Genomic DNA, 18,744 nt, shown 5'->3' on the forward strand with positions numbered 1-18,744 from the left:
AGTATGCACTCTTTTACGACTAGTCAAATTTACCGAATTAGCAAAACATCTAGTACATATATCACACTCAAAAGGTTTTCTACCAATATACACGCTTATATGTCTAGTCAAATGTTCCTGCCGAGCAAAAGCTTTCTTACAAATGTCACATTGGATAGGAGTTTCACCACTAATGCTGCAAGTAGTTAAGTTCATTGCTTTAGAATTCAACCCTAGTGTATTTAAATTGAAACTTGTGGACAATTTCCGTGAAGTAACGTGACAGGTAGCACCCAGAAATACTATTTCAAACTCGTTTTCTGAAAAATTACCCCGTAAAATTAAATTTTCTTTCATGTTATGAATATTGTCTTGCAAACAAATTTAAAATCTTCTTGTTTCTCCTATTTGATGTTAAATAAAAAGAGCCACAAATCTTATATAATTTCGAACTACAGCAGAACAAATATTCCATTCTATTGGTGAAAGCTTTTCACAACAAGGGTCTATATGGAGTTATCGTATGAGAGATGATTTCTTAGTCTTTCTACAGAAGTTGTAATGCAAGAGATTCGGTTGAGCTTTACCACTAATGCCACAAGTACTTGAATTCATTACTTCTGAAATTAGGGGATAAAATAAAATAAAGGTCAATACTACAGCTAAGATTATTAAGTAAATACATGATATTGAGAAACAATGGATGAATGAAAATTTATGATTTGAAGATTTGTTTCATTTCATAGAAATTACAGAAAATAATGTTTAAAATTCAATCCAGATAAAAATACAACAGTTAAAACACTTCTACAATCATAAAGAGTTTAAGAAACTATATTATACTTACATATGCATAAGAAAGTCTATAAGCCTAAACTTAATAGAGCATACACATAACTTAATACACTTGACAATTAAAAGGTTTAACAAAGTATTATACACTTAGATACAATTAACAGCCGGTTCCTAATTTTCTTTCTTTCTCCCCTCATATTATCTTTTAGAATTTAATTGACCTCAATTTGAGTTTAGGATTCTTTATTTGTTTTATCTGTTAGTTATGCAATTAATTATACTACTTAAAGTCTTTACACAACAGCAGAGCATTATTCAAGGGGGGGGAGGGGGGCAAGCACCCCAGAAGATAAACTGATGGGGGGGGGGTAAAAGCTAAAAAGCCAAGATAATAAACAGAGCAAAAACTTCCGAAAAAAACAACATTTTTGTTTAATTTAGATTTAACGCTTAAGTGGTTCAGTGCTAGTAAAAGAGGCAAATAAAAGCTTTTTTATGAGCTAAAACCTCATCGTAACTAGCGTTGTTGCTTGTCTTAATTGACAGATAACGGTAATAAGTATCTTTTATTTTATTGTATTATCGTTAATAGGGCATATATTACTAAAAATTACAACAAGCTCATTTATTTGAAATTTGAAAAGTTTCGCGTTTATAGGAATAATCTGTTCCCGTTTCCTTGCAAGGAAAAGAGAGACAAGAAGAGAGGAAATAAGAATGCTAAGAAGAGGCGGGTATAAATATGGAGTCTTTTAGCAATCTTGTCATGAAATAAGAGATGTTGTGATTTATCCTCCATCATTTGCTCTCCGCACGCTACTTAAGATACCTTATGACTGCTGCTGTACCTTTCATAGTAAGGCTCCACCTGAGGTAGTAGATGTAAACCCCACCTGACTCTTAAACCCTCTTAAACCATGCCTTCTCGAGACCAAAACATAATTTGTACTTCACAGAAAAAACACTTTAGATGTTTATATATTTATATAATATATATAAATATAAATATATATATATATATATATATATATATATATATATATATATATATATATATATATATATATATATATATATATATATATATATATATATATATATATATATATATATATATTGAATTGCAAATAGTAATTTTTTTTACGAAAATAGAAGCCTATTATTCCTGTTTAGGAGCCATATATTTTGATCAAACTATTTGTTTGAGTACTGGGATGTCTTACCCTATAGCTAAGGGATATATCTGACCCCATTGGGAGGGGGCTAGGAAAAACTGTGTGGCATCAATCATTAAGTTTTGAAAGAGTATTTAAGAGATAATCTACAGCAAAATTCTAGTTGAGGGGCTTCTTCTGATCTTGGAAAGTAATTGAGATAGGAGAATGAAATTTCCAGGAAAAAATTCAGAGACTACATTATACTATACGAAAGTGTTTTCAACCTCTTGACAAGATATTTATGACTTTAAGGCTATTTTTAAGGCTTTGCCAATACCTTGGAACCCTGGTCTATACCTGTCTTAATCGATGAAAAATTGATATTTTCCTTAATTTTGTTGTGAGTCAGCTTTTATTTGATTCTAGGTTTTATTTGATGCGGAATTTTTTTTTTAATTATAATGAACTAGTAAGTTTGAAACCAATGCTTTAGCCCATTTTTATATCCAAAAACTATAGATGGAATTTATTATTTTCAAGGATTATAGAAGGACTTAAATTAAATATGCAAGAAAAGGAATTGTTATATTCAGAAGAGGACTAAAAAATTCACTTTATTCGTAGGTCATTTAGATGAACTGCTCAATATTTACTCGTTGTTTAACTTATTTACAGCATAACAAATCAGGATTTAGGCAAGTTATGAGGCTCAATACAATTTTCTTTGGACTTGATGGCTTGTAGATTAGAGGGAACAGGGAGAGCCAGATAATTTAAAAGGGTGGCCAGCGTTTATCGTATCTTAAATTATCCTCAGCATATTTTCATTTGAAAACAGACTTTAAGCTCTAATCATCTTTCCGATCACTTCAGAAATCCCCCCTTCCACGGAAGTTTTTACAGAAATCAAATCACGCTAAAAATTCCCCTGGAACATGTCCACATGCAAAACAAACCTGACAAAAAGAAAGTAAAACAAATAAAAATAATTTCAAATGTCAAATCCTCTTAGTGTAAAATTTCTCTCCCCAGGAACAAAATCTACAAAAAACCCATCCCAAGCATAAATCTTTCCCCAAAATCGTGTATACTTTCCAATGACAAATACTACAAATAAACAATGGGCAAATTTTATAATTTAAAGACCCATCCACAGAGGCTTCAGAGGGTTGTGTTATCAAAGGCAAAGTTTTGGAACCTTTCAGCCTTTCTTTTTATTTTTGTTCTTGTGATTTTATCTACTTTTATCTACTATTTTTTCTCTTGTTGTTGTCTGAATAACTGAGAGGAAATTTTGGCCTAAACAGTTGTATTTTTCTAGGTTATACTTTGATTTCATTTATCTAAATATTGAACATTTGCAACTACACAAGTTAGAATACTGGTAATGAAGACGAGCGTTCAACTTCATTCTGGCGAAGCCCACTGAATTGATTTACCTGTCGAAGCAATTGTAAATACAATCCTGGAATATGGTAGCATTTTAATTAAGCAAAGTCTTTTGAAGCATATAAAATAGTTCTATATTGTTCTCTTTCGAATATGATTAAATTTGCCTTTGCAATTTGCCTATGATTAAATTTCCCTTTGGATGAGTGTCTTCTGAGAGATTATTTGACTAATAATTCGGTTGTTTCTAAGTGCTTATAAACTGTCAACCCTCCATGTGTCGTGAATGGCAATGAATTATCTTTGTTCTTTTTTGTTATAAATGTAATCCTTTTGGACGGCTTATTCACAATCAAGAAGAAAAAAATTACATTGGAAATTAGCTCAAAATGTGGGATTTGAGAATTTTTTTGTAGACCAAGCTACACGGTTTTCTCTTTTTACTACAGCTTAATTGAATTCATTAAAAATAATCCAAGATTTAATTGTGAATTTCAGTTGCCTCTATTTCAATTAAAACTTTTGGATTTTCACTTACCAGTGACATTGACTGTTCTCTATTTACGGCTTGTTAGTACCAGCTGTTTTACCAAAACCTCGATTTAATTTGAAGGCAGGAGGGGATGTTTAAAAATCAAATCAGTTTTAGGGTCATAATTTTCACGGGTATAGAGGTCAACTGGCCCGAAAAATTCACCCCTAGCAATTTTTCATCTCATGGAAAATTTTTCTGGTTGAAAATGTATTACATCATAAATCCCCCCCCCCCCCAAAAAAATAAAATCTCTGTAAACTTTTTATAAGCAAATACTATAAGTAAACAAATGACAGGGCCCAAGAAAAAGCCATTTAACCATGGGCTGTAGACGTTCAGGTTATCCCGAAACACTTAGACTTTTAAACTATGCTGAACAGAGTTGTTTTGTTGCTTAAAAAGGGCACTAGAACTTTTAATTGTCGTTTGAGTGACTCCTCTCTGGATAATTTAGGACCATTGGTTGTTCGATACGATTACCTCATGGGAGCAAAATAAGCACGCCTCCGAGATCTTCATTTTGACAAAAAAAAAAAGACAAGAAAAAAGGCTGCTAAATTGGAATAACAATTGTTTGCAATTCATTAAAATACTCTAGTTTTAAAAATTGAAAGGCAGACGGATGTGTAACCTCTCTTGTGGAATATTTCTTTTTCATTTAAAGTTTTAATGTTGCTCATAACTTTTATTTAAAAAAAATAGGTTTTAAAATTTAATTCACGTAGTTTTGGAAAAAAAAAGCCTGAAAATATCCCCCTCTCTTTTGGTGGAACATTACCCCCTGAAAATAAAAAAATCCTATAAAATACTTATAAGATCTTTTAAAATTGAGCAAAAGATTTTTAAGTCGTTTTAGCAGCTAAAATAGTTTAGCCAATGCCTTACTCGGACAAGACCAAAACTACGATGCTTGGAAGAGAAAAATTACTATTTTTCTTAGTACGGTAAAAAAATCCTTTGAAATTTATGTTCTAACCCAGGCTAATCAGCTTGAACACTTATCTTCATTATAACATACTGCTGCAGTTGTGTTGATACGGTCGACTTATGATCTATTGATGACGCTAGTCGGCACGTAAGTTAGATCGGAAACAAGAATCTATAGAGATTTAAACCAACCTTCTGGTCAAGTTTCACTGACCTTTGTAAGATTCAGCAAACGCATAAATTTTTTTACTATTATCGGCTACAACCCAAGATATTGTTTAATGTGTTTTCCTCTATTGGGACTATTTCTAGTAAAATACTCTGGGAAGCTAAAGTCGTACTAATTCTAGTCATACTAATTAATCAAAATCTATTGATCTAACTGTTTCCTGGAAACTCATAACATTCGCCTGGAGCAACAACATGATCTTGAAGGAAGTGTCATTGACCTGCCCCCATTAGACTCAATAATCCATCAAAGTGAGAAAGTTCCTGTTTTTCCATTCTCACTGACAAAAACCATAAAACAGACATAAATGTGAGAAAGTTCCTGTTTTTTCTTTCTCACTGACAAAAACCATAAAACAGACATAAATGTGAGAAAGTTCCTGTTTTTCCATTCTCTCTGACAAAAACAATAAAACAGACATAAATGTGAGAAAATTCCTGTTTTTTCAAGCGAGAAAAATACTGTTTTTCCATTGTCACTGACAAAAACCATAAAACATCCATAAATGTGACAAAATTCCTGTTTTTTCATTCTCACTGACAAAAACCATAAAACATCCATAAATGTGACAAAATTCCTGTTTTTCCATTCTCACTGACAAAAACCATAAAACATCCATAAATGTGACAAATTTCCTGTTTTTCCATTCTCACTGACAAAAACCATAAGACATCCATAAATGTGAAAAAGTTCCTGTTTTTTCATTCTCACTGACAAAACCCATAAAACAGACCTAAATGTGAGAAAGTTCCTATTTTTCCATTCTCACTGACAAAAACCATAAAACAGACATTAAAGTGAGAAAGTTCCTGTTTTTACATTCTCTCTGACAAAAACAATAAAACAGACATAAATTTTAGAAATTTCCTGTTTTTTCAAGCGAGAAAAATACTGTTTTTTCATTCTCACTGACAAAAACCATAAAACATCCATAAATGTGACAAAATTCCTGTTTTTCCATTCTCACTGACAAAAACCATAAGACATCCATAAATGTGACAAAGTTCCTGTTTTTTCATTCTCACTGACAAAACCCATAAAACAGACATAAATGTGAGAAAGTTCCTGTTTTTCCATTCTCACTGAAAAAAACCATGAAACAGGCTTGAATTGCTATTGACGTCCATCAAAAAAATCAAATAAATTGATCAACACACATAACCATCCAAGAAAACATCAATAAATGTAAGAAAATTTCGGTTTTTCAATTCTCACTGACAACAAACAGACATAAATTATGTAAAAAAAGTTGTAGGTGGCAGCAGGGGTGAGTGATTGGAGTAGCACCTCCCTCTCTACTTATAAGATCTTCTAAAATTGAGCACATGATTTTTAAGTCGCTTTAGCAGCTAAAATAGTTTTGCCAATGCCTTACTCGGACAGGACCAAATCTACGGTGCTTGGAAGAGAAGATAATGGAAGAGAAAAATTACTATTTTTCTAAGAACGGTAAAAAAATCCTTCGAAATTTATGTTCTAACCCAGGCTTATATCATGAACACTTATCTTAATCATAACATTCTGCTCCAGCTGTGTTGATACGGGCGACTTACTATATATTGATGACGTAAATCGGCACGAAAGTTAGATCGGTAACATGAATCAATAGCCATTTGAACCAACCTTCAGGTTAAGTTTCATAGATCTGTGTAAGATTCGGCGAACGCATAAATTTTTTGCTATCATCGGCAACAATCCAAGATTTTGTTAAATGAGTTTCCCTCTATTGGGACTATTTCTAGTAAAATACTCTTGGACGCTAAAATCGTACAAATTCTATTCATACTATTTAATCAAAATCTATTTTTCTCTTCTACGCAATGGTATCAACCCCATACTGCCTCCCAATTTTAATTTCGTCTCATTTGAATTATATTTTCAAACTTCTTACTTTTTCCGTTCTAGGTCCTTCAGTTAGTAGAGAAACTGTATCTAAGAATCTGACTTTGTTTAGGTTTCAATTGTAGATTTTTAGAGCATGTGTTCCAAACATGACTCAAATCTGCCAGCCCTAGTTTTGATGTGACTCAAGTCGGCGATTCTTCAAACGCATTTTAGGCTTTACGATTTAAGTTAGATTGAATTTTTGCTACCCAGTCTTATTCTGGTCTACCGTTTAATTTAGTTTTTTTTTCCGCGATTGGAGATATACAAATATCCATCTTTGTTTTCCATTATTGGTCGGAGGATTACCCTACGCATTAAATCTATAAGAAATTATTGTTGAGGTGCTTGGAAGCTCTTCCTGTTATTACGTCTATTATTAGCATATTTTTCTCCGTGTCCCTGTCTTACGCTCAATTCCGTAAAATCTACACTTTAAAATTTTAGCAACCCACGACCCAATGCTGAAGATATAAACAGTGAAATGACAAAAGAATAATCTCTGAATAAAGTAAAGAAAAATTAAAAGAAGTGACGTACTTAATAAAATAACCAGATTAGAAATTGGAATTGAAATAGAAATAAAAAGATTAGAGATTGGGAAGCCATTGTAATGTAAGTGGTCAAGTGAAGTTCAAGTAAGCTTATTATTAGTAAAGGTGGTGGATGCAATGAAAATATTAAAGAAGAATAGACAATGCCCAGGGTGTTTTTGAGAAAATTTAAAAATTTGGAAGAATAGAAGAAAAATATGTCTCCAAACCAAGAATAGAATACTGGTAGCTACAGTGATAATAGTGGTCAAATATGGCTCTGAAATGTGGGCGGTACCAAAGACGGAGGAGAATTTGCTGGTTTGTTGTTTGAGATATACATATTATTTTGGGTCCCCGTCTAACTGACCGTATTTCAATGAGAAAGCTTTACAAAAAGTTTAAGAAATACATATTATTTTGGGTCCCAGTTTAACTGACAGTATTTCAATCAGAAATCTTTACAAAAAATTTAGCTCTGTCCCAATTACTAGCGCTGTAATAAGTGGAAGACTGATATGGCTATGATACATTCTTTTGGTAAAAAATCACAAATTTCGACAGATCGTCCATTTCGGGCAACAACCCGTCCATTTCGGGCCAAAAAATTATTATGTCGTCCCCTGATGGTGGGGACGCATTCTGTAGTAAGTAATAGCATTCAAGTTAGAGTTTACTCTTTCTTTTTCTAATTTGCTTTTTTATTAATTATATTAATTATTAACTCTATATTACTAATATTCTACTTTTTCTAGTCGAATTCTAGTAATTGTTATCTTATTAAGTTGATCCCAGAACTCTGAATTTTTTACCTTGATCACTAATAGATGTCGAACCAAATTCCTGAGACTCAGGTTCAAGTTTACGTTTATCTTCTGGGGTGCTTGCCCCCCTCCCCCCCCTTGAATAATGCCCTGCTGTTGTGTAAAGACTTTCAGTAGTATAATTAATTATAGAACTAACAGATAAAAAAAAGAAAGAAACCTAAACTCAAATTGAGGTCAATTAAATTCTAAAAGATAATATGAGGGGAGAAAGAAATAAAATCGGGAATCGGCTGTCAATTGTATCTAAGTGTATAATACTTTGTCGAACCTTTTAAGTGTCAAGTGTATTAAGTTAGGTGTATGCTCTGTTAAGTTTAGGCTTATAGACTTTGTTAAGTATATATAAGTATATTATAGTTTCTTAAACTCCTTATGATTGTAGAATCTTTTAAGTGTTTTAACTGTTATATTTTTCTCCGGGTTGAATTTTAAATATTATTGTCTGTTATTTCTATGAAGCGAAACAGATTTTTAAATCATAAATTTTCATTCATCCAATGTTTCTCAATATAATATATTTACGTAATACTCTTAGCTGTAGTATTGACATTTAGTTTATTTTATCCCCTAATTTCAGAAGTAATGAATTCAACTATTTGTGGCATTGGTGGTGAAACTCAACCGAATCTCTGGCGTTACAACTTCTGTGGAAAGACTGAGAAATCATCTCTCATACTAGAACTTCATATAGACCCTGGCTGTGAAAAGCTTTCACCAATAGAATGTGATGTCTGTCCTGCTGTAGTTAGATATTATAGAAGTTTTGTGGATCATTTTATTGAGCATCAAATAGGAGAAACAAGAAGATGTTCAATTTGTTTGCAAGACAATATTCATAACATGAAAGAACATTTAATTTTACTGGGTCATTTTTCAGAAAACGAGTCTGAAATAGTATTACTGGGTGCTACCTGTCACGTTACTTCACGGAAATTGTCCACAAGTTTCAATTTAAATTCACTAGGGTTGAATTCTAAAGCAATGAACTTAACTACGTGCAGCATTAGTGGTGAAACTCTTATTCAGTGTGACATTTGTAAGAAAACTTTTACTCGGCAGGAACATTTGACTAGACAGAAACGAGTGCATATTGGTAGAAAACCATTTGAATGTGATATGTGTAATATATGTTTTGCTATTTCGTTAAATTTGACTAGACGCAATCGAGTGCAGACTGATGAAAAACCCTTTCAGCGTGATATCTGAAATGCATATTATTCTTGTTAGCAAAATATTGGAAATAACAAACGAGTGCATACAGGTAACAAACTCTATAAGTGTTAGATATGTAATACACCCTTTGGTGAAACAGCACATTTGAGTATACATAAACCAGTGCATACTGGGATATAACATTCAAGTGTGATATATGTAGGAAAACTTTTGCTCTTACTGAAAATTTTATAATTCATAGATTAGAGAAAACATTTTAAAACCCTAACAGTGCTATGAATGTAAGACAACTGTTGATGTGTCAGAAGATTTTATCAGTAATAAAAGAGTGCATGGAGGGAAAAAACCTTCCAGTGTGATATATTTAAGACAACCTGTGCTCGGTCAGAATATTTAACCAGACATAAACCAGTTCATATAAGTGAAAAACCTTTTGAATTTAACATATGCAAGAAAACTTTTGCTGATTCATAAAACTTGACCACAAATAAATGAATGCATACAAAAGAAAAACATTTTCAGTGTGATATTTGTACGAGAAGCTTTGCTGAGGGTGGATATTTGATCAGGCATAAACAAGTGCACACAGGTGAAAAATTCTTTCAGTTAATATATATTACAAAAGGTTTTCTGAATCAGGCTCTTTGAATAAGCGCACCAGAATTCTTAGAAGTAAAAAGTCTTCAAATATTATATATTAAGTATTAGTTTATTTTAGAAAATTGACAAATTTTATATGTATTTTTTGAGCGACCACCCTATTTTGTCTTACAATTTTCAGAATTCAGTTAAAACTTCCACGAATTTTTTTTTTTTTGGGGGGGGGGGCAAGCACTCAATTTATCAATTGTCACAAGGAGGGGCTCATTTGATTGGAAATTGAAAGTACTCTTTTTCTTTTTAAGATTCAAAATCTATAAGAGGGGAAATAGACCCCTCATCCCGGTTTCCCCGAATGAATCCGATCAAAACATTCAGATATATATTTTTTTCAAAGCAGATCAAAAGTCAGATGACAGAAACTGCTAGATTAACACAACCCTCCCAGAGCCTTGGTGCACGTGTACATGTTGTCCCCCGGGACACGTAAGGTATTTATACAAAGGGTGGTCGTATAAACTTTGGAGGGCGCTTGTTTGATTGGAAATTGAAAGTTTTAGTGCCCGTATCCAAAGTGAGAAGCGATCGGAGGGCAAATAGCCTATCTCAGTGCTCTCTTTTCCCCGAATGTATTCCATAAAAAATTAGAGATGCCCATTTTCTTAAAGATAGTTCAAAGAGCAGATAATTTTTCACGGGGGAATGCAAGGTTTTTATGCAAGGGGTGGTCGTAACTTCGGTGGGGGCTCATTCGATTGTAAATTGAAACTTCTAGTTTCCTCCTTAAGAGCGAAGTGATTGGAGGGCAACTAGTACCCCCCCCCCCCCTCTCACGCTCTTTTTTTTCCAAACGCATCAGACTAAAATTTTGAGATAGTCATTTTGCTCAAAATAGCCCAAAGATCAGCTGCAACAAACTTCGGGCTCGACACAACCCTTTGGAGCCAGTGTTTCGGAGTATCAGCGCGTCTAATGTGGCAGATAAGGTGTTTCTTTGAGGAGGTGTTTCTCTTGAGAGCTATCTCATTTGATTAAAAATTTAAAGCACGAATTCTCTGTTAAGTGTCAACTCTGGTTCGAGCGTAAACAGCCCTCACAAGCCCTTTTTTCCAAGTAAATTTGATCAAAATTTTAAGATTGTCATTTTGTTCAAAATAAGTAATGTATCATATTGCAATGTCTTTGAGGTTGACACAGCCTGCAAATTCTGGGATTTAGGGTTGTAAGTTATTTTCCTGGGGCATATAAGGCTTGATTGAAGATGTTGGTTATATAAACCTTGCAGGAAGATCCTTTGCTTGGAACTTGACCTTTCTAATTCGCCCGTTTATGATTCAAAATTGACTCTTACGGCACCCTCCCCCCTCCAGGTATTATTTTTCACAAATGTATCTGAGCGGAAATATGACGCAGCCATTGTGCTCAAAATAGCTCACAGATATTGTCAAAATGCCGTCTGGTTTGATAACGCCCCATAGTCCTGGAGAAAGGTTTTTTACCTTGGCCCCGGTACATATTAGGTTGTTTGGAAAATGCATCTATATTTTATGGGAAACTTCTTTTATGGACTAATAAAATAAATTTATAAAGAAGAAGGTATTATATACCCATAACTTTTTTTTTGGAACTACTTCTTTGTCTGAATTTAATGTATTGTTTTTTCGTAAAATTTATATACATTGTCATTAAGTTAATTTTATACATGTTTTAATTATAGTCTTAGCATCTGCAGATTTTTTACATAGTGGTACTAAAAAGCAGGTGGATATTGCAGACCCTTTTTCGTGTCTTAAGCCTGAAGAGTGTCCGACAAAATCTTTTCTCTGCATTTTGGTGTCATGTAAACTTGAACCTGAGACTCAGGACTTTGGTTCGACATCTATCAGTAATCAAGGTAAAAAATTCACTGAGTTCCGGGATCAACTTAATAAGATAACAATGACTAGAATTCGACTAGAAAAAGTAGAATATTAGTAATATAGAATTAATAATTAATAGAATTAATAAAAAAGCAAATTAGAAAAAGAAAGAGTAAACTCTAACTTGAATGCTATTACTTACTACTGAATGCGTCCCCACTATCAGGGGACGACATAATAATTTTTTGGCCCGAAATGGACGGGTTGTTGCCCGAAATGGACGATCTTTCGCAATCTGTAATCTTTCAACAAAAGAATGTGTCATAGCCATCTCAGTCTTCTACTTATTACAGCCCTAGTAATAGGGACAGAACTAAATTTTTTGTACAGCTTTCTGATTGAAATACGGTCAGTCAAACGGGTACCCAAAAGAATATGTATTTCTCAAATTTCTTGTACAGCTTTCTGATTGAAATACGGTCAGTCAGACGGGTACACAAAAGAATATGTATTTCTCAAACAACAAACCAGCAAATCCTCCTCAGTCTTTGGTACCGCCCACATTTCAGAGCCATATTTGACCACTGTTATCTCTGTAGCTTCCAGTATTTTATTCTTGGTTTGGAGACATATTTTTCTTCTATTCTTCTAAATTTTTAAATTTTCTCAAAAACACCCTGGGCATTGTCTATACTTCTTTAATATTTTCATTGTATCCACCACCTTTACTAATAATAAGCTTACTTGAACTTCACTTGACCACGTACATTACAATGGCTCCCCAATCTCTAATCTTTTTATTTCTATTTCAATTCCAATTTCTAATCTGGTTATTTTATTAAGTAGGTCACTTCTTTTAATTTTTCTATACTTTAGTCAGTGATTATTCCTTTCTCATTTCACTGTTTATATCCTCAGCATTAGGTCGTGTGTTACTGGAATTTTGAAATGTAAATTTTATGTACTGGAGTAAAATAAAGGAACCCGGAATAAATTTGCTCAAAATATAAGTAATCACGTAAAGAGAATACAACCCTCACACTGATATTTTATTATATATTTAATGCATAGGGTAGTCCTCCATATAATCATAGAAAACAAAGATGTACGTTAGTTTGTCTTCACTTGCGGAAAAAAAACTGAATTAAATGATACACCGGACTAAAACGGGGTAGCAAAAATTCATTCTAACTTATATCGTAAAGCATAAAATTTTTTGGAAAAATCTCGGACTGGAGTCACATCAAGACTAGGGCTGGCCGATTTGAGTCACGTTTGGAACACATGCGTTAAGAATCTAGAATTGAAACCAAGACAAATTTAGATTCTTAGAAAGAGTTCCTCTACTGACTAAAGGACCTAGAACGGAAAAGGTTATATATTAGAAAATATACATAAGATGAGACGAGATTAAAATTGGGAGGCAGAAGTATGGGGTTGATACCATTACGCAGAAGAAAAAAATAGATTTTGATTAATTAGTATGACTAGAATTAGTACGATTTTAGCTTCCCAGAGTATTTTACTAGAAGTAGTCCCAATAGAGGAAAACACATTAAACAATATCTTGGATTGTAGCCGATAATAGGAAATAAATTTATGCGTTTGCTGAATCTTACAAAGGTCAGTGAAACTTGACCAGAAGGTTGGTTTAAATGGCTGTTGATTTTTGTTGCTGATCAAACTTACGTGCCGACTAGCGTCATTAATAGATCATAAGTCGACCGTATCGACACAGTCACAGCAGTATACTATGATGGAGATAAGTGTTTATGCTATTAGCCTGGGTTAGAATATAAATTTCAAAGGATTTTTTTACCATTCTTAGAAAAATAGTAATTTTTTTCTTCCATTATCTTCTCTTCCAAGCACCGTAGATTTGGTCCTGTCCGAGTAAGGCATTGGCAAAACTATTTTAGCTGCTAAAGCGACTTAAAAATCATGTGCTCAATTTTAGAAGATCTTATAAGTAGAGAGTGGGGTGCTACTCCCATCACTCACCCCTGCTGCAAGCTACAACTTTTTTTTACATAGTTTATGTCTGTTTGTTGTCAGTGAGAATGAAAAAACCGGAATTTCGATACGTTTATGGATGTTTTCAAGGATGTTTATGTGTGTTGGTCAATTTATTTGACGTTTTTGATGGACGTCAATAGCAATTCATGTCTGTTTCATGGTTTTTGTCACTGAGAATGAAAAAACAGGAACTTTCTCACATTTATGTCTGTTTTATGGGTTTTGTCAGTGAGAATGAAAAAACAGGAACTTTGTCACATTTATGGATGTCTTATGGTTTTTGTCAGTGAGAATGTAAAAACAGGAAATTTGTCACATTTATGTATGTTTTATGTTTTTTGTCAGTGAGAATGAAAAAACAGGAATTTTGTCACATTTATGGATGTTTTATGGTTTTTGTCAGTGAGAATGGAAAAACAGTATTTTTCTCGCTTGAAAAAACAGGAATTTTCTCACATTTATGTCTGTTTTATGGTTTTTGTCAGAGAGAATGGAAAAACAGGAACTTTCTCACATTTATGTATGTTTTATTGTTTTTGTCATTTAGAATGGAAAAATAGGAACTTTCTCACATTTTTGTATGTTTTATAGTTTTTATCAGTGAGAATGGAAAAACAGGAACTCTCTCACATTTATGTCTGTTTTATGGTTTTTGTCAGTGAAAATGAAAAAACAGGAAATTTCTCACATTTATGTATGTTTTATGGTTTTTGTCAGTGAGAATGAAAAAACAGGAACTTTGTCACATTTATGTATGTTTTATGTTTTTTGTCAGTGAGAATGAAAAAACAGGAATTTTGTCACATTTATGTATGTTTTATGGTTTTTGTCAGTGAGAATGGAAAAACAGTATATTTCTCACTTTAAAAAACAGGAATTTTCTCACATTTATGTCTGTTTTATGGTTTTTGTCAGCGAGAATGGAAAAACAGGAACTTTCTCACTTTAATGTCTGTTTTATGGTTTTTGTCAGTGAGAATGAAAAACAGGAACTTTCTCACATTTATGTCTGTTTTATGGTTTTTGTCAGTGAGAATGGAAAAACAGAAACTTTCTCACTTTGATGGATTATTGAGTTTAATGGGGGCAGGTCAATGACTCTTCCTTCAAGATCATGTTGTTGCTCGAGGCAAATGTTATGAGTTTCCAGGAAACAGTTAGATCAATAGATTTTGATTAATTAGTATGACTAGAATTAGTACGACTTTAGCTTCCCAGAGTATTTTACTAGAAATAGTCCCAATAGAGGAAAACACATTAAACAATATCTTGGGTTGTAGCCGATAATAGTAAAAAAATTTATGCGTTTGCTGAATCTTACAAAGGTCAGTGAAACTTGACCTGAAGGTTGGTTTAAATGGCTGTTGATTCTTGTCGCCGATCAAACCTACGTGCCGACTAGCGTCATCAATAGATCATAAGTCAACCGTATCGATACAGTTACAGCAGTATGCTATAATGGAGATAAGTATTTATGCTGATTAGCCTGGGTTAGAATATAAATTTCAAAGGATTTTTTTACCGTTCTTAGAAAAATAGTAATTTTTTTCTTCCATTATCTTCTCTTTCAAGCACCGTAGGTTTGGTCCTGTCCGAGTAAGGCATTGGCGAAAATATTTTAGCTGCTAAAGCGACTTAAAAATCATGTGCTGAATTTTAGAAGATCTTATAAGTAGAGAGGGAGGTGCTACTCCCATCACTCACCCCTGCTGCCACCTACAACTTTTTTTACATAATTTATGTCTGTTTGTTGTCAGTGAGAATGAAAAAACAGGAATTTTGTCACATTTATGGATGTTTTCTTGGATGTTTATGTGTGTTGGTCAATTTATTTGATGTTTTTCATGGATGTCAACAGTAATTTATGTCTGTTTTATGGTTTTTGTCAGTGAGAATGGAAAAACAGGAACTTTCTCACATTTATGTCTGTTTTATGGTTTTTGTCAGTGAGAATGAAAAAACAGGAACTTTCTCACATTTATGGATGTTTTATTGTTTTTGTCAGTGAGAATGGAAAAACAGGAATTTTGTCACATTTATGGATGATTTATGGTTTTTGTCAGTGAGAATGAAAAAACAGTAATTTTGTCACATTTATGGATGTTTTATGGTTTTTGTCAGTGAGAATTGAAAAACAGTATTTTTCTCACTTGAAAAAACAGGAATTTTCTCACATTTATGTCTGTTTTATGGTTTTTGTCAGCGAGAATGGAAAAACAGGAACTTTCTCACTTTAATGTCTGTTTTATGGTTTTTGTCAGTGACAATGGAAAAACAGGAACTTTCTCACATTTATGTCTGTTTTATGGTTTTTGTCAGTGAGAATGAAAAAACAGGAACTTTGTTACATTTATGGATGTTTTATGGTTTTTGTCAGTGAGAATGAAAAAACAGGAATTTTGTCACATTTATGGATGATTTATGGTTTGTGTCAGTGAGAATGAAAAAACAGGAATTTTGTCACATTTATGGATGTTTTATGGTTTTTGTCAGTGAGAATGAAAAAACAGGAACTTTCTCACATTTATGTCTGTTTTATGGTTTTTGTCAGTGAGAATGGAAAAAAAGGAACTTTCTCACTTTGATTGATTATTGAGTCTAATGGGGACAGGTCAATGACACTTCCTTCAAGATCTTGTTGTTGCTCGAGGCAAATGTTATGAGTTTCCAGGAAACAGTTAGATCACACGTTTCCTTCTCAGCCAATCAGAGGGCTTGCTTACATATTAGCGGCGCAGGGAGTATAAGGAAAGGATTTTTGCTATAGCTTTATTAGTCTGTGAATAGAATTCACTAAGTTTTTAGTTAACAGTGTAATAACATGAGTGAACAAGTTGAGTTAGAAATATCCTTTTTTTGCAACTGTTCTATTTGTAAAGGACATTTTCATGATTTTGAACATTCTCATGAACCTACTGCATGTTTAGACAGCATAGAGGCAGAGACAGATGAGAAGAATCTGGAGGAAACAAGAAGAACAATTATATGTGACAAGGAGAGAAATAAATGCCGGTTGCAAGTTTGTTCACATAAAAGAAGGATTGATATGATAGAAAAGAAAGATCAAAAGAAGAGACTGGTAAAAGAGGGCTTTCTCTATAGTGTAAAAGACAGCAGTGAAAATCCACTGAAAAGTGTATATAAAGCAAGATATAACTCGGATTATTATGATGATTATGTTCTAAGAGAAGAGAAAAAGTGGCCCTTTAAAAGACAACATAAGAGCTCATTCTACGAAAAGGATTTTAAACAACGGAAACCATGGTGGAAGTGTTCACATATATGATTTAACGGTAAATCTAATTATTAATATGTATAATGAGTTTTATATTGTAATCATACAATAAATTTGTTTGTATTATTTTAATTTTCATATACTAGATATATATAGAGTGAGGATACCGTCAGAGACTTATATACATGAACAGTTCAGTTTGATTAGATCAATCCATAGAGTATTATCAGTCCACAACCAAGTTTTCTATCAAAGATAACAAAAAATAATTCATTCTTCTAATCTTTATTCTTATGATAAATCAATATTTATTACAGTTTTTAGGTACACAATCTCGGGTTCTATTATCTGAATGTCTATGTCATCCTCCTCCACTACCACTATATCTACCAGAGGGGGTGGTATACATTCAATTTCAACCTCCGGTTCATCATTTATTGATATATCAATCAAAGGGGTGGGCCTGTATTCAAATAAATCGCCGCGTACTTCTATTGTAGGCAAACTAGGAGCCAACCGCTCGTCATCCTCTATGCAAAGACGGCCCTAAGGTCCCCGCCGTACCAGATCTTCCGACGTATACGACAGACCATCTTCCGTATAATGCACTTCTAGCACATCATCAGTACCTTTGAAGGTTTTAATAGTACAAAGAAGGACCTCCTCATCAAGTGAGAGATCTCAACCTAGCCTTACATTCTAAGAGCTTAATAACACTAGGATCAAAAACTAGTCTCCTGCGGAAAACCTATATTAGTTCAGATTTTACGGGAATAGTTTATTTTCGAACCAATGAAATGTATTTACCATAATTTTCTTACAAAAGCTAGAGTTCTGGTACAATGGTGAGGAGGGGTACCGTTAGATATGGCACACTGAGATTCATAACTATAATGTCCTCATGAAATAAGGCCCCCCTTGACGGATATATATAGAATTTGAAATGGAGGGATACTGATCGTATGAACATATAAGTGTTAATAATAACTGTATTCACACACACAATCATGAATGTATATGTTATATACATATTAAGTGTCCTGCAGCGACTGTAAAGCTGACAAGTACTTCTATACTTATTAAGGCTCATCTAATTCTATCGACAAGATAAGACTTTTCTTTACCTCAAATAAAAATTAAAAAAATATTTCTATTAACTTTATTAATGTTTACTCCTTCCATAACTGATGTTCGTGATTTTAAAAGTTTATGATTGTTTTTTTATAATTATAAGGAACTTGAACCCAGCGTCACCTAGTTATTTTTTTTGTTCGGCATAAATGAAACGTTAAAGCGGGGGGTTTCAGCCTAAGAAAAAAATCGCGTTTGGACGTCAATTTACAATTTATTAATTTTATTGTTTTCTATAGTTTAAAAAATTTTTTTTTCTCAGTCATCATCTTTTAATCATTCACAAAAAATACCAAAGAAAACCACTTTCCACGGTTTATCGATGTTAAATTATTAAGAAGGATATTATTTCTTTGAAATGTACATTTTACATTTTTAATTTTCATGCTTTTGATAAGTATCTTGTCCTTTTGGTGTAAATTGCAGCTGAAGGCTTATCGCAAAATCACTGTTTCAAGTTTTTTCATATACTAAA

The 18,744-nt window shown here is 33.0% G+C and overlaps 1 protein-coding gene across 1 annotated transcript in view; it reads left to right on the forward strand.

The window, feature by feature from the left end:
- LOC148942802 (uncharacterized) overlaps positions 1-9,461 on the forward strand; it is a 54,649-nt gene extending 45,188 nt beyond the window's left edge. The window contains exon 6 of the mRNA XM_089102361.1: positions 8,833-9,461. Within this exon, the coding sequence (XP_088958487.1) occupies positions 8,833-9,461 (629 nt within the window). The remainder of the gene's footprint in view (positions 1-8,832) is intronic.
- Positions 9,462-18,744: the final 9,283 nt, after the last annotated feature.

This window comes from Artemia sp. Qi Xiang Cuo, chromosome 16, assembly GCF_049724085.1.
Source record: "Artemia sp. Qi Xiang Cuo chromosome 16, ASM4972408v1, whole genome shotgun sequence".
Taxonomy (NCBI): domain Eukaryota; kingdom Metazoa; phylum Arthropoda; class Branchiopoda; order Anostraca; family Artemiidae; genus Artemia; species Artemia sp. Qi Xiang Cuo.